This window comes from Nasonia vitripennis, chromosome 5 (assembly GCF_009193385.2).
Source record: "Nasonia vitripennis strain AsymCx chromosome 5, Nvit_psr_1.1, whole genome shotgun sequence".
Lineage (NCBI taxonomy): Eukaryota > Metazoa > Arthropoda > Insecta > Hymenoptera > Pteromalidae > Nasonia > Nasonia vitripennis.
This window is the reverse complement of record NC_045761.1, coordinates 6,417,235-6,437,289: the sequence shown is the minus strand read 5'-3', so window position 1 is coordinate 6,437,289 and position 20,055 is coordinate 6,417,235. Positions and strand designations below refer to the sequence as shown.

General features: G+C 42.9%; 5 protein-coding genes across 10 annotated transcripts in view; 4 read left to right on the top strand and 1 right to left on the bottom strand.

Annotated features, from left to right (window-relative positions):
• Nucleotides 1-91: 91 nt before the first annotated feature.
• Nucleotides 92-6,466, top strand: LOC100677986. Of its 4 annotated transcripts, none has more exons than XM_008218932.4 (5): nt 92-365; nt 1,518-1,647; nt 5,122-5,298; nt 5,367-5,471; nt 5,563-6,466. In XM_008218932.4, the coding sequence occupies exons 2-5, from the start codon at nt 1,537-1,539 to the stop codon at nt 5,629-5,631; spliced, it is 462 nt and encodes a 153-aa protein (XP_008217154.2). In that variant the 5' UTR covers nt 92-365; nt 1,518-1,536; the 3' UTR covers nt 5,632-6,466. The 4 variants fall into 4 exon arrangements, with proteins under 4 accessions (XP_008217154.2, XP_003424504.1, XP_032456601.1 ...); XM_003424456.5 differs by lacking the exons at nt 5,122-5,298; nt 5,367-5,471; nt 5,563-6,466 and adding exons at nt 3,383-3,562; nt 3,666-3,779; nt 3,883-5,052; XM_032600710.1 differs by lacking the exons at nt 92-365; nt 5,122-5,298; nt 5,367-5,471; nt 5,563-6,466 and adding exons at nt 411-669; nt 3,383-3,562; nt 3,666-3,779; nt 3,883-5,052.
• A 279-nt stretch (nt 6,467-6,745) lies between these two features.
• On the top strand, nt 6,746-9,418 carry LOC100123081 (probable cytochrome P450 6a13). Its single transcript, XM_001606637.5, has 6 exons — nt 6,746-7,031; nt 7,102-7,471; nt 7,542-7,876; nt 7,952-8,185; nt 8,273-8,524; nt 8,592-9,418. Exons 1-6 carry the CDS (start codon nt 6,845-6,847, stop codon nt 8,780-8,782), a joined length of 1,569 nt encoding a protein of 522 aa, XP_001606687.2. The 5' UTR covers nt 6,746-6,844; the 3' UTR covers nt 8,783-9,418.
• On the top strand, nt 9,186-11,470 carry LOC100123089 (protein singles bar). Of its 2 annotated transcripts, none has more exons than XM_016989352.2 (5): nt 9,186-9,310; nt 9,552-9,767; nt 10,099-10,281; nt 10,355-10,495; nt 10,692-11,470. In XM_016989352.2, exons 2-5 carry the CDS (start codon nt 9,582-9,584, stop codon nt 10,767-10,769), a joined length of 588 nt encoding a protein of 195 aa, XP_016844841.1. In that variant the 5' UTR covers nt 9,186-9,310; nt 9,552-9,581; the 3' UTR covers nt 10,770-11,470. The 2 variants fall into 2 exon arrangements, with proteins under 2 accessions (XP_016844841.1, XP_001606694.2); XM_001606644.5 differs by having other exon boundaries at nt 9,200-9,310; nt 9,549-9,767.
• A 935-nt stretch (nt 11,471-12,405) lies between these two features.
• On the top strand, nt 12,406-17,945 carry LOC100678194. Its single transcript, XM_003424462.5, has 3 exons — nt 12,406-12,712; nt 15,839-15,989; nt 16,309-17,945. The coding sequence occupies exons 1-3, from the start codon at nt 12,691-12,693 to the stop codon at nt 16,493-16,495; spliced, it is 360 nt and encodes a 119-aa protein (XP_003424510.1). The 5' UTR covers nt 12,406-12,690; the 3' UTR covers nt 16,496-17,945.
• The window catches only part of LOC100678143 (CAD protein), a 26,749-nt gene continuing 24,620 nt past the window's right edge, over nt 17,927-20,055 (bottom strand). For both annotated transcript variants that reach the window (XM_032600700.1, XM_031931796.2), the window contains exons 22-25: nt 19,916-19,986; nt 19,658-19,836; nt 19,235-19,442; nt 17,927-19,163 (exon numbers count right to left, since the gene is read on the bottom strand). In XM_032600700.1, the coding sequence (XP_032456591.1) occupies nt 18,966-19,163; nt 19,235-19,442; nt 19,658-19,836; nt 19,916-19,986 (656 nt within the window). In that variant the 3' untranslated portion in view covers nt 17,927-18,965. The remainder of the gene's footprint in view (nt 19,164-19,234; nt 19,443-19,657; nt 19,837-19,915; nt 19,987-20,055) is intronic.

Genomic DNA, 20,055 nt, shown 5'->3' with positions numbered 1-20,055 from the left:
ACACCTTCTATAGCATCACCATAAAAGGCGAGATCAGGCATAAGTATACCGAGAGAAATTCACACAGCGCAATCTAATTGCACTTCTCCGTCCCAGCAGCTTATAACACCGAGATCCAAACAAAAACAACGCGCAGCGCAGTGCATCAACAACGTAAAATTTCGGCCTCGCCTCTTTCCAATTGGGCGACGTCCTCGCGCAGACTGATGATATCATCGGTATATGACGTCAGCCCAGCCGCGCGCGCGGTGTGTCTCTCGCGGCGCGCGTTTTCCTCAGTCAGTCAAACGCGGCCGACCTGTTCGCAACACCAGCTACTGCTGCTCTGCTGCTACTGCATATTTTGCACGTTTACTCAGCGTGAGGTCAGTCGAGCTTCTCTTTAGTATAGACGATTTGCTATTCGTCGTCAATCGAGTTAGCGGGGAGACTTTATTCCGTTGCATATAATAGGTGCTTGTGTGCGAGTGCGTGTGTGTAGGGGAACGAAAATAGACAATGACGGCGATTTTTGGACGCGAATCGACGGCCGGATCGAATTTCCACGAGGAAATGGATTCTTTGTTTGTGAGAGATTTCTCAAACGCGGGGTATTTATAATGTGTGCAGTGAGGGACGATCTCGGTTCGTTCTGAATGGGGGAGTTTTAGTTATTGCCGCTGTGGTGAAGTAATTTCTAATTTATTGGTTTGTTATTCATCGGAGACGAAACTTTTCCGCGTTTAAAAAGTCGTTAAAAAACAATCTGTCGCATATCTTATCGAGCCAACGGAGCATTCGACGAAATTCAAAATAACACCTGTCAGTCTCGAATCGCGCCGTCATTTCCCGCCGTTAAGCTCGACTATCAGGCAGAATCATCCAACCCTCGCAAGAAAGAGTAAAAGCTCGCGTTGAACGCACCCCGTGTAAGTATGACGCACCGGCGTCTGTCGTGCTATTGATTCGCGGACTGGATGTTTACTCCTTTGAATTTTTTTCTCCGTCTACAATATAACCCAAGGTGCGTGTTCATTCCCAGTTTCCGTCGTTTGCGCGCGTATACGCCCGGTCTTATCGAGGAGTGTTTATCGACTCGACTTAATTAGCTCGAATCGTCTCACGACTATTATTAGAAGCTCTATAACACTAACGTCTCTCTTTTTTCACTCATTCATATAGATAAACTAGCCGCGCGGTAAAGCTCGCCGCGGTCTTTTTAAATTTCAGCGAGAAATACGAGATAAACCAATCATCGGCAGAAGCAACACTTGTTGAGAGTCGCTCGCGATAACGCGTAAAGCCCTCTTCGGGGGCGTTACGATACTCGTACGTGAAAAATGTCTCGAGTTATTTTTATGCGAGACGCGCGCGCTAAAGATGTGGGTCAGGCATGGAAGTGCTGCGGCGCACCGATGCTGCGGCCTTGTGCGCTCTTTTGGATTATGGTCAGCGCGCGATTTTCTGGAGCATTCTTATGGGGGAATATCGACTGTTCTTTATAAATCTTTGCCATGTTTCATTTTTACACTTTACAGGAAGATCAAATAAGCAAACATGTCGCACTCGGTAACGATCCAGACCAGGACGGTGACGACCGGCAGCCCGTCGGCCATCAACACGACTTTCTGCAGATCCTGGACAGGAATCCTGAAGCTCGCGCAAGTGGTTCGTATTACCTCAGATTTGGATTGCGATATGACGAGAGAGAGAGAGAGAGAGAGAGAGAGAGAGAGAGAGAGAGAGAGAGAGAGAGAGAACACGCCATAGCTTTGGTTTTGTTTCTTTACATTGTCATCGTCGAGACAATCGTATTTTCATTCATTCATCGCTGTAAATACCATCAACGTTCCAAAACGATTAATCCGCCACGATGTGTGTATAAGCATCCGAGGCTACGCGCGCGAGGTTTTCGCGTTTCGTGAGTAAAAGTTCGGCCTCGGGCTGCAAGACGATCGACTGCTATATACCGGTGATGACGAAAACCGCCTCATCTTTATTTCTGTCCGGTCGCGTGTGATGCTTGCTACGCACGCTTTTGCTATCCCGTGTATGATAAATAACTTGTTTTTTTTTAATCGGATATATCGCGATGACCTAATTAGCCGGGAATTGTTTACTCGCATATACGATTCTAATGTGATACTCGTTCGAATTTGTAGAACGTGATTTTATAAAAAAAATTCTCGGCAACTGCAAACACCGTAAGGTGCGATAAATACCGGCTCTAATCGAGCGCAAGCTTCCTTCGCGATAAGCCCCGTGTGTATTGCAATCGTTTTTCATTTTCGAGGCTTATATAGAATTTATCTATATCAATAAAAATATTCGCTCTGCTATTTATCGATCACGATAGAAGTCGTAAAAAGTAATAATACCACAGACCAACAAGCAAAAAAGCTCAAAGGAAGCTTTTTCCAAAAACGCACGCTATTTGCATTGTAGTAATACGGCGAACACTTGGCATGGATTCCAGTCTGTTAGCAAAGCGGCGAAAATATATATTATATAGTTTCCCAGAATATTTCACGCGTGCATACTTATTTCGAGACGCCGCTTATTGCGCCGCTCGACATCCGTCGAGTGATAAACGGTCTCGCGAATTTTTGCGAACCTGAAATCGGTGTATTTTAAGAATTTTATCGAGCGCGCGAAATTGAAAAATTCATCCATCATACACGAAATAATCATGTGTGCTTGTTTCGTATAACGTATTCAGGAATGCCGCTTGCGCGCGGAACCTTGATCGGGCTTTATTAGGCAGAGGACAAGGCAACCGTGAAAATCGGGTGCGACGATAATTTGTCGATAAAAATTGTCCGCAGTAGTGTATGGGAATCATGAATATTGAAGGAAAACAGGAAGAGGCAGCTTACTAATCGAGACGCTTTGCTATTCTGTGTCGAATATTAGATTATGCGCTTCGCGTGAAGTTTTCGCAAGGTCGTTTTGTCTTATTATTGTGTTTTTCTATCACTTTTAAAGCTTATTGCATCGATCGCACTAAAAATTAGCTTAATTTCTTTCGTTTTATATTTGAACACGAATCTATAAAGCTGTCACGAACACGCCCTGCAATTTTTAAAAAACGAAAGCCATTTTAATCAAGTCGAGGTCTGCGTAATACCACGTAATACCAAGTCTTCGTTACTAATTTCTATATCCCTTGCTTCGAAAAAATGAATGAAATCCTCGTAAAGCTATAGTAATCTCTTCGAGAATGCACTTTTTGCACTAAGCGACGTATTATGTGAGTCACACTTATATCGAAGATAAAACGACACTTCATTGAACCGTCCATACCACACATGACTAACGCGACTATGCACCGACGAACAGTCTAAACTTCTTATCAATAAATTTAGCGATAAATCGTTACTACAACAATGTTAATATCGCACAGATCCTTGGCGCCATCAGCGTGGGTTTGTCCGGATATTCGTTAAGCCAATATAACTCGACTACCACCGAGAACCTCTTCTTCCTAATGATAGCCACTACCTTTATGATATCGAGCTTCATTCTGGTACTCAGCTATCTCTGCTCGTACACCACAGAGTCCATCATTTCGAAAACCGTTTTCGTAAGTACACGATGATCGGTACACAACTTTACTTACTACACACCCTATATATACGCATCTTTACACTTATACTGATATATACTCATCATGATTTTCCAAACAGGAACTACTGTTCCACGCAATTGCCTTCGCTCTTCTTCTTGCCGCATCGGTGACGCTCATACAGAGGGTCTCGAATGGATACTATAAGCAAGATAAGCTGCAACTGGGTGCATCAGTGAGTCTTCTTGTCTTTTATTATACCTACTTCGATATCTTCTTTATATTATTCGTAAATTCTTCGGAATTGAAATAGCCAAGCTTTTCTCCTTCTGTTACAGATCTGCGGCTTGATAAACGCAGTCCTTTACCTCATTACCACAATATTCGCCCTTCGCACCTCGCGAGGTCTGTAAATTCAAGCCCTGGTTGAAGCGAGAGAGATTGAGACCGAAAGGACGAGGGAGAAATTTTTAACAGCCTACCAATGGACGCTTCTGCGGTTGTCTCGCATTGTTTCGATGACAATGATACGAACGCGCCTGTTTTTTTTGTTCGATTTCTCAACTCGTTGTGTACTTATATACTCGACGATCGTGTGCAAACAAAGGCGACTTCTTTTTTACGACTTCACTTTAGTACGCGGAACGTCCTAAATGTTTAATTGCTATATGTCTAGTGTCTTAATACGCATATACTCTATCGATGTGCTGGAAAGTATAGTTAAGCGCAGCTATTCTGTAACTATATGTACGACTGCCTCATAATACATCGCGTATACCTTACAATTGTTGAATATACTGTAGAGTAACACACGTAGCTTGAAAAGTTGTTGACGGACTTGCATTTTTCACTGAGCATTGGATAAACCAGCATTTCGCAGCATACCTGCAATAACAATATACGTACGGAGTTGCGCTTCCATGAAAAAAGATCACGTGCATTTACGCCTGATTAGTTTTTTAAACTTGTATACCTAATTGACAAATTTTATACATCACTGTACACTTTTTACAAAAGGCCTATTGCTATATGTGAACGATGATAATGAGATGTATGTCATTATATTATTGATGTTGGTTATAAGTAATAATAAGACGAAAATAAAAAAAAATCAAAATGAATAAATTATACAGCGTAGCATCTTGAACTGCCAGTTAGTATGAAGCATTTAACTTCTTAAATAATCCAACAATAATGATTTAAAACTTTCAATTGTCTCATATTTTTCATAACGCTTTCATATTTGTATTGTACGGTTGTTTATATTAACGGGTTCACTAACTCTGTTGTGTTTATCATTAATTAATAGGTATCAGTATAATCTAAGTTCTTTATGTACTACACTCCATTGGTATTTTTTAAAATTCCCAAAATGTACACATTGAATACCAAAAATTAGTAAATTATTCGTATTATCTGTATGAATTTTATCTTATTGTAACAGCATCGTTGTTCCTTGTAAACTATTTGAGTTTATCTAATAAATCAAACACATTATTCATCAAAAATTCTTCACATTATTCTGGTTCCTCACTTTTGCAAATTTAATCACTATGTTCAATATTGAATGCATATAGGCGGTCGGAATAGTCATAATGAGTTTGGAGGTTGACGCCATAAATGACCAGTTCTTGAGAAGCGGCGACATTTTTCTCATGCTAATGGCAACGGCCTTTATGATCGGTACAGCTATCTTTATAATCAGTTATATATTCTCACCTGTTTCCGAGGCCATCATAGGGAAGACGAATTATGTGAGTATAAACATATATTCGGTTAAATGATCACATACCTATGTTACCGATTTATTTAATTTCATCAGGAAATAATTTACAATTCGTTCGCCCTATTCTTCATCATGATTGCATCGATCGTAGTCTTGGCTCAAGAAAGCCAAAGGGAATTCGGAAGGCGAATGGTATCCGCTGTAAGTTGCAAAGCCAATCATTATATACATTTAAAAAAAAACCTTAATTAGTGGAGAACGAAGTTTTAATAGAAAATATTTACTTTTACAGATTTTAGGAATCGTTGACGCAATATTGTACGCGGGAAATACTGCGATGGCTGTGAAAAACAAAATTTAAAACTTATGTACCAAATGAACTTACCGTTGATCTGATCGATTGCTCGAATTTATATTTTTATGATAATTTAAATGCTGAAAATTTGCACGAGTCGTTATTCAACGAGTAAACGTACGAACAAACTATATTTTTTTAACTAATAATTTGTTATATTTGCAGCGTTATTTTTATTTGTTATAACAATTGTAACACTAACCAAATATATTGCCAATTGTAACGCAATAGAAAAATTGAAGTGAGACGATTTAAGATGATATCAGCTGTCTACCTCAGAATATAACAAAGATATGTTAGACACATGTTCAGCAACTCACAGCCAATAAAATGATAACGTGTTTGTTCTTCGACGTACTTTGTTCCCTTATCTGTACAGATCTGTACAGAAATTATTTTATAAAAACAAAGTTCACAATTTATAAGTGGCAACCAGACCTACAACAAAATGTGTATTGTTGCATAAGTGTAAGAGACAAATGTACTCGAGTAAAGTAATTGATTTTAAAGACCAAAATAGTTGTTTCTTGCCAAGAGTTATTATTACAAGATTTATAAAATAAAGCAACGAATTCATACATTGAACATGAATCTGTCAAACCGCCTTTAGGTGTATGCATTAGTTTAATATATTTATATGTAGCTCACAGTTGGTCAGGTATATGCCTGCACAAGGCAACCCGATAAACTTGCGAGAAAAAGCGTAGCTAAGCATCAGGGACGCATATTAAAAATATGAAATTTTATTTAAATACTATCAATTTATACGTTCACCATATTGTTACCATTAAAATGTACGTTCACACAGGGTATTTTGTAAAATAAAATATTAAAAATAATCACAATTTTATACATCGAGCGCATATTTATTTCAAGTATCTATACTGAGGTTACTTCTGTATACAGTAACCACCATTTTTTGAAATTCTGCAAAGTACCAAGGATAAATTCTATCAATTTCGTTCTCACATGTATATCGGTGGACGAAAACATCTTCAGAATTTTTAATTACATCCAAGATAACGTAATCACTGTATTATTAAAGCATAACGTATTGCACCACGTTGCCGATACTCTGTATCACAATATCTATTGAGGAAAATTTGTGTATAAATATGATGTACGCCGGGCAGAATCTTCCAGTTATCCGTTAACGTTCGACCCAAACACACGATCTGTTAGTAGTCTAGTCATAATTTTGTAAGTTAAGCTAATAACTATGGATTTTTACGAAGACCTAGTATACTCAAAGCTGTTCTGGGCAACGACAGTATTATTCGGTGTCTACCTGTATCTCAAGTACATAATGTACAATTGCTGGTCTCGAAATGGAGTACCCCACGACAGCCCCAGTATCCCACTGGGGAATGTGCCGTTTTCGTATTTCACCGAAAACGTGCCACATGGTTAGGATAATTCTAGATTTTTCTCCTAACCTTAAGATTCGATTCAATATAAATCACAATATATTTACAGGTGAAATCATAAAGAGCAGCTACGAAAAGTACAAAAACCACCGCTACCACGGCCTGTACATACTAAACGAGCCGATTCTAGTGGTTAACGATCCGGAGCTCATCCGCCTGATACTAGTTAAGAACTTCACCAACTTCTGCAATCGCGGCACCTACTACAACGAGTCAACCGATCCACTGTCCTGTGCACTTCCTCGTCTCGTCGATGACAAGTGGAAGCGTCTAAGGGCCAAACTTTCGCCGACCTTCACCTCCGGCTCGCTCAAAAAGATGTACCCGATGTTCAAGGAAATATGCGACAAACTCGTCAAGACCTTCGATACTGCGCTGGACGAGTCCGACGTCCTGGAGATGAAGGACATCGCCTCGAGGTTCGCAAAATGTTAAACCTATTTTTAATTGAAAAATAATAATCGAAGCGTCTCGTCAATTCTATCACAGGTTCACAATGGACTGCATCTCGTCGATAGTCTTGGGCTTCAACGTCAACAGTCTGCAGAACCCCGAGCACGAGTTCCGCAAGTACGGCAAGATCGTCAACGACTTCGGCAAGGTCTTCGTGCTCCTGAGCTTCTACGTGCCCGATATGATCGACTTCTACTCTTTCATCCCGAAGAAACGAAAGAAGGTCCACGCTTTCTTCGTCTATCTGTTCCAGAAGACGGTCGCGTACAGGAGAGCCAAGAAGATCGTCAGGAACGACTTTCTCAACATGCTCATGCAGCTGATGGACAGAGGCTACGTTGAGAACGAATTCGAAGCGTCGTCGACCAATGGTGAGTCTTCTCGAAATTTACCAATGAAAAATTCAGCAAAATCGATACTCTATTATTTCCTGCATCTGCATCCAGTGTCGGATGACGACAGGCTATCCATGACCGAAGCCGTAGCGCAATCGGTAATCTTCTTCGCTGCCGGTCAGGAGACCACGTCCTCGGCCCTCTGCTGCTGCCTCTACGAGCTGGCTCTGCACCAGGACGTCCAGAAAAAGCTTCAGTGGGAGATCGACCAAGCTTTCGCAAGCCCCGAGGGACTGACTTACGAGAAGATCTTCGAAATGCCCTACCTCGACATGGTTCTCTGCGGTATGCCATCGCGACTGAATAAATTCAATTCCACTTGTTCGATGCAAACTTGAATACATATCGATCGATTTCTCACGCCCGCCGCAGAAACTCTGCGAAAGCATCCAGGCGCTCCGGTGTTGAACCGCATCAGCCTCGCGGACTTGAACGTTCCAGACTCGAAATTTCGAATTCCAAAAGGTATGCGGCTGGTGATCCCGGTAAACGGAATACACTCCGACCCGAACGTCTATCCGGATCCGGACAGATTCGATCCGAGTAGATTCACGCCGGAGAACAGGGCCAAGAGGCATCCGTTAGTTTATCTGCCGTTTGGAGAAGGGCCGAGGCACTGCATCGGCAAGTTATTTCTTACATTGGAATATCTCTCTCGTATAATATAAAATGTCTTCGTATGTGTGTGCAGGAAAGCGTCTGGGAGTTCTGAAGCCGAAGATAGCGCTTTGCTACTTGCTGAAAAACTACAGCTTCTTCTCCTGCGATAAGACGCAGCCGAGGCTTTCGTACATGAGCAACTCGTTTGTGCAAGTTCCGGCGGGCGGAGTGTACTTGCGAGTCGAGAGGAGGCGTCAGGAAAGAACCGAAGCTTCCCCATAGCAGAATGAAGCTCATAAACGAGATAATTATAGCGACGGCGCGCGTGCAGCGATCCGGAAAAGCGCGTTTAAACGCCCGTTTATTTTTATACACGCCTCCGACAATAGCAGCCTCCCTCAAATCCACACCTCAGCTATGGTGCGATTATATTTCAGTCACCTCGTCGTCGCTTGCTGCATCCGTTTGAAGAAAAAAAGTCAGCCCGAAAAAGCTCCGGGGCAATGGTCCCGACTCCACAAACATCCGGCGGGCAAAAAGTCCACGAGTACATTGTAAAAAGATTGAGAGAGGGACGCGTGCAGGAGAGTTAGGTGCGATCCCGAAATAGTCGGGCCGGCGCGTCGCGGCGTTTATAGTGTATGGAGCTATGCGGGGGGTGATGCACGCGACAGACGACGCTGGAATTCGCCTCGGAGGGTTTTTCGGAGTCAGTCGGTCGGTGCTGAGGGAGGAGAGAACAGCCTGCTCGGAGAGATTGCTGCCGCGTGCGCTTTATAAGTTTTGCGATAGGAGGGATTGAAGTTTGCTGTAAGTTTGTTGAATTTTTCGCTGATTGTCGGGGGTCAGAGACGAAGTTGGCTCTGCCGACGACAATTTTTTCTGCATTTATTAAATTGATCAATTTTTTATTAAAAACTGCCTACTTATTTCGTTAGTGTTTACAATATCCCACGCCAAATCACACGCGAACGCGTCGATCAGTGTAACATCGAAGCGTTTGAAATCAATATCAATACATATGAATTCATTAAACCTTTGAACGCAGCAGTTCAACGATCGAATAAGGAAACGGAACAAGATGATAAAATTCGGCGGCGGAGCAAACAATAACAGCAGTGCCGGCGGCAGAGGACCGATCATAAGGATGGCGAACACGAACAGCCATGGCCAGGGTGGCATCGACTGCTGCTTCTGCAGATGCTGCACTTGTATCCACCTCGAGTATCTGCGGACTGTGCCCGGTATCATCAAGCTTCTCGAAACAGTGAGTGTCTTGCTTTGCGAGCTTTCTTTGTGAATTCGCGGAAAGTGCGAAGAAAGGCTCCGGAATTAAAGCCGTGATTCAGTTGGCAAAGGACTTATATTTATAGATACATTTAGCGAGGCTTGATTTGAAAACAATTATAATATAACATCAAAATTTTCATCGTTCAAGCGGTTCTCCGTATTTACGTGGTTGAAAAAGTCACAACAGAATATAATAAAGTCGAGTAAACTTTCCGTGTAATGCAAGCCTGTTTACAAACAACGGCGACGACAACAATGTTCGCCGAAGAGCGGTATAAACATATATGACGTCCTTTTTGGGTGCGCAGGTAATCAGCGGTTTCATTCAGAGCCTACTCATAAATTACGGGCTGAGGTACAGCGCGACCATCGGCTCGGCCTTTGAGGGAGCCTTGACGACATCCTCCGCCTGCTTCCTCACCTCGGCCGTCCTGCTGGCCTGCTACGTTATCTCCGAAAAGTCCTACCGGCTCATTCGCGCCTCGCTTTTCGTAAGTATACGGGAAATCAGCTCTTTTTCGACACCTTGACCAAAAAAGCTCATGCGTTTGCACGTCTTTACAGGAAATGATGTTCAACTCGCTCTCCTGCTTTCTCTACCTGAGCTCGACGGCCTACCTCGCGTTCGCGACAAAAATGTTCCTCTGGCCAATGTACGTCATCACGCCGGGCTTTGACGTTTATCCTGCCATGACGGCTGCCTACGTGAGTTATTATAATACGCGCACATAATGAATATATTGCGCCTGCAGCTCCGCCTTTATACATTATAATCAATTTAGACTCGCTTATGATAAAGTGCGCGCGCGCAGTATATGCATATAATTCGACTATATGCACATGGCTTTCTCGCGTGCGATGCTTCGAAGCGAAAATTTATGTGTTTATTGTTTACTTTCAGATGCTCAGCGGAGTCGTCGGGATTCTGCACGGGACTGACGCCTACTTTTCCTTGCAGCACTACCGGAGCCAAAGATAACCGTTTTATACGTATGCAGATATGCTGCAGGCTGAGTCAAGCAATTATCGGAACTGTTTATATACTAGTCAGAGAAATTGTTATAACGATGCGATGCGTTGTATAATCCGAGAACTACGTTGTGCGAATAGATATGTTATATTATATTACAATACAATGCGCGCGCGTGGGGATATTTAAATTGAATGCGCGCGCGCGAAACGCAACTGTACTTAATCTTTCGACTGATGAGATGCGATATGCGCAGGTGCAAGAGCGCGTTCGATGTTTTTCAGCTTTATAACTGTAATCTTCGAAATACAGATAGCTAGTGGAATATAGACTCGCGCGTCGAGAAGATATAGTCACTCGAAAAACTGCGGCGGCGGCGGCGGTTGAAAGCGAACCGGAAATTGATTGTAATCCGCCGGGGAGAGCTGCGAGTCTTAAACGGTTCAAGAGTGTAGATCGTTAAACCGACGCGCCTCCGATGCTCTCTTCTCTATTTAGGTATATCTCATCTCTCCACGAGATTTCGCCGGGGAAATGAAATGACTATTTTTTTCTCGACTGGTGTATTTCGTTATTTTTAAAGGGAAAGCAGTTCCTGGTGCACTTTGTTCCTACTATATTTATATATATATATAATTTTTGTACATACTGTATTTTTATAAAACGAGCAATAAAATAATGCGTCCTAAAAATTGGGTGATTCGAGCTTACATCGGGTAAATAAACAAGTTGAAAGTATCAATGCAATCTCCCTTTCCCCGCGAAAATAAAGTTGTTTTCGATGCCAAACCTGTTTGTTCGAAATCCGCGTTTAAATTTTGCATTATAAAGTTATACGGATGTGCTGCTGACCAGACCGTATATGGTAAAACCCGAGACTATATACGCCGCAGTGGATACGTCACTCTGTAATAGATAATTTCCCGAACGACAATATAAACCCTAACGCCTAGCGATTATCGCTGCTATACGGCAGACACCCGCGATAACTGAAAATACACGTAATATCGTTCATAAACGCAGAACAGACGGCAGCTAGTGGATATATGAGTTATCGCGCGAATTTCCCGAAAACCGAAGAACAAACTGTCGTCGCGTCGGAAAAGGAGCTGATGAAAAGCGTGGAGTTCCCCGTATCGTATATAAGTACCTGCTCTCCAGAGAGACTCCATGCGCCGCACTGTATAAGTACAGCGTACGCTTCTTTTCCTTGGAAGTCGGCATCAGTCATTGTGTTTCATTGTACCGATGAAATTTTTGAGCGAAATATCGTTACAGCTGCTAATTCTGCAAGTAAAACTTATCAATATTCGTACAATCGGTTTACTGCATTTATTCGCTCCAATTAACACGCGGAGAATAATGAAAAATCCTCTTCTCCTATTGCGTCATCAAAAAAGCGAAGCTCAGGTACACGCGCACTTATACGCTCATCAATAACAATCAGAAAACGCGGCGGCGCAGCAACAATCACTCTTCCTCGAGTCATCATCGTCGCATATCGGAGCAAGACACAGCAGCAAAACGCAGGGATCCCTGCCCGCACCGACACTCGCACACGCTTCCTCTCTCCCTGTCATTACATCCTATACACCTATACATACATATATATAGCTCTCACAGCAGCAGCAGCAGCAGAACGCGCTCGACGCGCACGTTTTCTCCAAACGCAGGCGCGCGTCGGCATCAGCTCTCTCTCGAGAGTCAAGTCAGTTCGCCGCGGCATCTCAAAGGCGCAGCATCGATTCCTCCCGCTATATAACTCCGCGCAGCTGCTCCCTTCCGACCAGTTGTTGCTTTCACGTGGATGTGTCTCGGACATCTATGATACTTGTGCGCTCTTTTCATTCTCTTTCTTCTTCGGCCGAAGCCGTATTACAATAGTTTTTGTGACTGTGATTGAGGATTTATCGCTTAGATATACTCAGCGATGGAGAATTTGTCGACGAAAAGTGAGTGTTAATTTTTCCTTCTTCCTCCTTTTTACGGCTTTCGCCTCTGGTTTTAGAAAGCGATCGGTACATATTCTCGGTATTGCACATAGACGCAGAGCGCGCGCGATGCCTAGTTCCGTTGAATTGAAAAAAGTGAATGGAATTCTTCGCGCACATTTGAATTGACACAACCTGCGCGCTTTATATACAGAGCCGAGAGTGCGAGCACACAATGCACACGACCCTCAAGGCTACATACATCTCGGCTATTATACAAGTTCTCCGTACGCGTGTAAAATTAAAGTGTAACAGTTTTCCCCGCACCGATACCGGTCAGCTATATAATCCATCCTCTCCCCCGAATAACCGGTCTATGCATCTCTGCTTCCCGTCTCTCTAAACAAATGGAAAAGCAAGAATCGACTGATGCGATTCCCGCAGAGCGAGGAATCCTGGAAAAATATACCCGACGATACACCCCTTTAAAAGGGTGTGCGATACGTTATTGTAGCATACACACGTCAGACGCACGTATGCCTGCTGTGACACGCGTTATTATACTCTTATCGCGCGCGATTTCTGTTTGCCGACGACTTATCGCGGGTTTGTTAATTAATCGCGGGCGAATAACTTTCATACCGAGAGAGCGCACAGCTTTCGAAAAGACCGCGACAGCTGTGCCGAACGTCTCTTATCGACACGGCGAATTTTCTGCAAAATCTCGACTGTATAGAAATATCGCAGCGTGAAGTGTGTTGCGCATTTATAGGAAAGTTACCGAAGTCAATGACACGCGAATGTATTCGCGAAAAATTTCTGGAATACACGAGCTGCTGGAAAAGCCGAAAATATCTCTGGAAGCTATTATAACACACATGCACACAGGGCAAGAGCCGGAAACGCCTTCCCGGCGATTTTTATCGTTGGATATGCGACTGCTGCGACTGGTGTACACGTATATATAGCAGACACGAATTAAGCGAGCGGTGGTATTATCGCTGACATTGGAAAGCCAGCGCGAGAGCTCGCGCGTACAATTGCCGTCACTAAAAGTGTCAATGGTTCACGAGAGCACACACAGTATATACTATATCGAATTGGAAAATTAATTCCCCGTCTGCTTCATACGTGCAATAGTGATATCCTTATCGAATTATGCACTAGAATAATGTCTAATCCAGGAAATTTCAGACGCGGAAAATTACGAAAAAGTATAAGCGTTATAGTCAGTGAAACTTTCACGTTTATCGCGATCCGATGCTTCGCCGGTGAGTAACTCGAATGACGCGAGTTTCATTTTCTTCAGTGCTATACGCAGAAATTTCGCATAGGCGCGTGCGATTAATAGCGGAGCAAAAAATTCCTCTCTTACGCTTTCATCCGATCAACAACCGCCGGCCGGCGCCATATATATAATTATAATCGCCCGTCAGTGCCATTCCCTCACGTCTCATAACAGATCGATATACATACCTATATACGCGTAGATATACACGCGACACGTGTGCTCGCCCACTTTTGATACTACACGGATGACACGTCGCTCGCGCGCGGCCTTCTCCGGGATTCGATTTCCCGGTGAGAAGAGATACCTATATGCATATCTATATCGAATATATATTGATACTTTTATGGTTTTTAGAAAAAGCTACTTCTGGTTTCGTTTTCGCGCGGAGGTTGCGCCGTGAATTTTGAAAGCGCGTCGCTGCGAAAATGCCGCTACGCGTGTTATATATCTGGGTCAGTGCGGCGACGATTTTTTTTTTAACTCTGCAGTAAATTCGTTTCGTCACATCTACACTACACGGTTCTATATCTGCATCGGAAAATTTTTTTGAAATTCTACAGATCGGTTCTTCGGTATTGACACACATTCGTCGCTGTAGGATGAGGGAATAATTGCACGAGCCATTTTCAAAAGAACCTCGTAAAATTAACGTTTGCGCACCTTGAGCAAACAGCCGACACTCTATACCTACATTCCGTAATAGAACGATAATAAGCTTAAACGTCGGCGCGATAAATCCAGCGAAAATCTCCCCCGCGAGGAAGTGAAAACACCCCAGGCCACATCAGCGCAGCTCTCCTTATCCTTCTCTTTGACACGAGCCGCGCTCTCTCTCTCTCTCTCTCTCTCTCTCTCTCTCTCTCTCTCTCTCTCTGCAAAGGCCCTACTCGTTTCCGGAATTTACGACAGCCCGAGGCTTGTGTTTTTCTACAGACCTATGTATGCACGCAGTCGTCTACCGTGACACGCCTCGTTTGACGTTCCGACGATCTCTACTTCTTCTTCTTCTTGTTTTTGCGTGAAAGGCGTATAATATCGTTCTCGTCGCCGAGTATTGTGCGGCAGAAATTATCAAGATTCCTCGCTCTGTGCGGTCGTCGCGCGGAAATCGTGCTGTGCGTTTTGGGAGGAAGGATGTGGAGTAATTTTTTTAATAACCGCCTACCGTTGCGGCCTGGTTTTGTATAGACGCGAAACATCAGTTTTATAGTTCACTCTGGAGAAGAAGAAAAATTCTCAGCTAAACGCCAGCGCGAAGGAGTTACGTAAAAAAAGAGGAAGAACGCGACAGGAGCCGCAAATTATCGGCCGTGTCGATCTTGTACAGAGCGAGCGCACGAACAATTAATTAGATATATCTATCGGTCTGGTCGGTGATGCGGCTATCGCGTGTTGTACGCTTGAATGTTGCATTATGCTGCAGACGATGGAACACACTCTGCGGTTGCTGGAGAAAAGAGGAAGCGCGCGTAGAGATTTTTTTCTCTGAAGTGAGTGTAGCTCACAATTGAAAAAAATTGTATGGATTATAATGTCGATTTTTCAAACGTTTCCAGTCGGTAATCAGCCTTGTAACTTGATTACAATGCTTTGCGCAAGGCCTTGAATTCGGTGCACGGCAATAACGAGAATTGAGAAAATGATCGTTAAGACATCGATCATTGATCGGCTCTGATCGACTTTCTCGCACCGCGTTGCACTTTCTAATTCCTCGTTACGGCCTACGCTGGCCTGGTACAGAGGCCTGATTTTTACTGCAGCGTTTTACCGAGAATAGACAGAAAGAAACACAAATAATTAGCGTTTCTAGACCAGAGTGTAACGGAGAAAAATTAACGCCTTTTGACTTTTTTCAGTTACGGACGAGGTAACGTGGTCGACGACCGAGATGCCTCTGACGCCGGAGGAGGAGGACACGATAGTGACGTTAGTCGTCGTAGTTGTTGGAGTTTTGGCTGCGATTATCCTGCTCTTCTCTATGGGCCTCTTCATTGACTGCAGAACACAGTAAGCGTCTGTTTTATATTGACGATTAAAATACGATATCCCAGAACGCATCGGCATTGCCGTTTTATTATATTGCATACTTTTGAGTAAAAAAATCGTTTCACGAATTACTCAAACAGTCCAGCGCGCAAATAGATAAACTAGACGAAAATAGCTCAGAATCGAATGTTGCCTCTGATTTATCGCACCTTTCGCTATATACCCAGTCCAACCGGACACTTTTATTACCAACATCAATTTCCACTCTTTACAACCCACGCACAAAGCTCCTCGTGTCGCCGAAATAAATCTCAATCGTTACATCAACTCCTGTTTCCAGAAAAACCATCAACGGCACCGGCAAACGCAAGCGTCTCCGTCTGAAGATGCCACCCTTGGGCCGAGCCCGACTCCAGCAGCACCAACAGCAACGTCGCGAGGACTCCAAGTGTCTCGCCACGGACATGTGCCCGAACGGCGCGAGCGAATACGCAGCCACCAGCCAACAACCCGAAGCCATAGTCTGATGGGAAACACACGTGCCCAGAGGCACGTAGTCGTCCGCTGCACCTGATGATGATGATGATGATGATGATGACTGTGACGTCAAGCGGAAGGGCCTACGTGCGCCGCAACACACACCCCCGTGACGTCACGAGAAAGGAGGAGCTAGTCTTCTTTTCTCGAGAGACGTGCGCTGTTTTATTCATCGGTGGGACGATAGATACATGTGTGCGGGTGCGGATTTTTATTTTTGTCGATGAGAGAGTATTTAGTAGCTGATGCACTGATTGAGGTAGAGTTACTCGATGTGCTCGCTTTTTGTCAATGTGTGGATGTTGCGAGGACTTTACGCAACTCCGTTTCGCGAAGCCCTGAGCATTGAAGTGTTGAATTGTCGATACTTCAAAGACCGATCGGTACTACGTAACGCCCGTTAACTTGAAAATTCGTATCACTGCAATCACATACGAAATTGTAACATTTTGCATAATCGTGTTTATTCGGTTGGAAATATTTCCCGTTGGCGCAGTCACTGCTTTGCGAGTGTCGAATGAATGAAAGCGGATGCTTGCAGTATGATGCAAATATCGCCGTGATATATGTATACGTCTACAACGTGCAATCGGAGAGATTGCGAGGATTACACGAGAGAAAGAAGATTTTACACATATAGAGAGACTGCAGCCTATTATACAAGCTCTGGATGATTTTTACGCCGATCGACTGGTGCGTGCGTGTTTTTTTTTTAAGGAGATATTTTAAGTCACATATCTATGCATTAAATTATTTTTTACCTCTATACATTTATACTTTAATAACGAATTATAGTCCAGTATTATAAGTCTAAGCGAGGATTCACCGTTGTCATCGCAGCGTCGCTGAAGAACAAAGCGCAACGTGCGTTAACGGGATGATTGATAATGTATGCTATGCTGAATGCATTGCGCGTGCCAAATGTAGATGAGATACGTGCTTATGATTGGAAGGTATATGCTTTTTGGTCACGCAATCGTATCTTGTGGGAGCTTGCGTCGAAAAATTGGTTCGTATTTTCGTTACAATGAAGATCATGCTTAGGCTAGCGTTGTGTCAAATGCGCGAGAAAATTATTTTTACAAAGCGACTTATTCATATTTTGTAAATAAAGTAATGATTTCTATTCGCGTAAGCGGTTAGAGTAAATTTGTTATCATTCCAGAAAGAAGCGCTGAACTTATACACATATCACAATGCTGAACTACTTAAGAAAATATATGCCGTTTTATCTGCATATTATGTATGCGCGAACCGGAAGATATTTGTTACACATTACGTGCCTTTCTCTGTAAAGTTAAAATTAGTTTTATTCTCATTTACTGTATGTATATGATTAATGTTGTGCACACTGTAATAACTGGAATCTCATATGTTCGACGTTGAAAACTAATGATAACGATAATAATAACAATAATAAAAACAGATGCATTCTGCCTATTTATTTATAGTATTCAATCATTATTATATAAAGTAATTAAAAAAATCACATTTACCATGGGTTTTTAACAAATCTTAAAAAAATTCTACGAATAGCTTCGTTAGACATTCTCACTAGTTTATCTAATAAAAATTGATAACGAATTGTTGAATACGCGATGCATTTAAAAAGACGCATTTTTTAAATACTTGCTCTTGTGTCGAATCATTTTGATTTGAACATTGAGATAGTAAGCGCGTAAAACTGACCCAATCCAGGTAACCGTAAACATTGTATAGTCTGAGTACTCTAAAGCATCATGCTGTAGCTAGTCATTTCTATTTTCATATGTTCATTACAATCAGCATCGCTGATGTCAATACGCATAATTGGGAAAATGCCCAATATACACCGAGGGCTGTCAACGTAACAAATGCCTCCGTTCATCAGTAAATCTTTAAAAAACCAGTATAAAGTCTTTGAGTGTAAAAACGTCTATTATGCTTAAGATATAGTAGTAATTGATTCTTGATATTAAAAAGGTCATGCTTTCGTGCACGCAGCGAAAAACTTCCTTAAAAAGTTTGACTTTGAAAAATACGCGATGAAAAATTCTCGACGATTCTATATAGCGTCACATCCTCTTTTGTTCGATCAATTAAAAAAGAATAAAAATCAATTCAACGAAATCGGGCCCAAAATAAATGCCATCCACAAACAATCGCACACTTCCACGTAAAATATACGTGACCATCGCACGTTCGCGTATACGCGATTACCTTTAATCGCGTATACGAGCTTGAGCAGGCATCAAGCTCATACCGAAAGCATCCGAAAAACAATCACGTATCCTCGCGTCCTCTCTCGAAGACGGTATACATGTTGCAAGGACAGCGACGATGGCGAATTTCAAGCTGCGTGCACGTGAGCCCCTGTGGAATGGCGGGAATCGAGGCGCGAACGTGCGCAAATTTTGCCTGCTTACGTGTCTAGAGGCACGACCGAGGGTACGACGGACGGAGAAGGAAGAAGTAGCAGGATTAGCAACGGCCCAGAACCATGGCGAGGAGGGCCATGCGTACGTAGACGCCGTTCTCAGCTTGGCGGAAGTATGCCGCACGCGGGTCGTTGTCAAACTCTGGACTGATCTCATCGACGCGCGGTAGCGGGTGCATAACGCGCATTTTATTCTTGGCGCGCCACATCAACTGCGGCGTCACCACAAAGTGTCCCGATGCCTGGAGCAAAAGAAAATATACGTTTAAAGGCTCACTCATTTAAATTATAAATCTGAGTAGAGCTGCCTTACCTTGTCGTATTCTTCTTGAGAGGCAAATCGCTCTCGCTGAATTCTGGTCATATAGAGGATATCGGTCTCTCCAAGAACATCCTCGAGCCTACTGACTTTCTCCTGGGGAATTCCCTTACTGGCCACGTATTTCACAATCTCATCCGGCATACCCAAGTTGGGCGGACTGACGTAGCGCAATTGTACGTTTTCATACAATGCCAACAACCTTTTGAACACACAAAGACGAATGACGTGTGCTTATTTTATTATTTACATAATATTGATGCAAATGAACGGAACCGCAGACGCTTATTTAGGTACGTACTGAATTATTTGAATAGTAAAATATTTTAATACACGATTATCACTACTTTTGAATCTGCATCGAGCAGCGTGCAATGAGTGATATGCGATTATACAGAAAAAAAAAGAAAAACTAACCTTGCAAGAGAGTGAACGGTTCTACCGTGCTTTAAATCACCGACCATTGTGACGGTGAGACCTCTCACGGTACCCATTTCCTCTCGGATGGTGAACACGTCTAGTAATGCCTGAGTAGGATGTTCACCTACACCATCACCTGCATTGATCAAGGGTTTGCGACAGCGCACAGCTGCTCTCTATTGAATAAAATACATTAAAAACTATTAACATACTGCATTCCCTGCGATCGATTCATTTTAAAATATGTCGACTTACATTGACTGCGCCGCGCTCTGAATGTCTAAGCACTACTACGTCAGCGTAGCCGGCCATAATTGCGACGGAATCTATAGATTTTGTGATTATACAATAAGTCATAACTATGAAGTTTAATATTATTATTCTGAGAAAGCGAG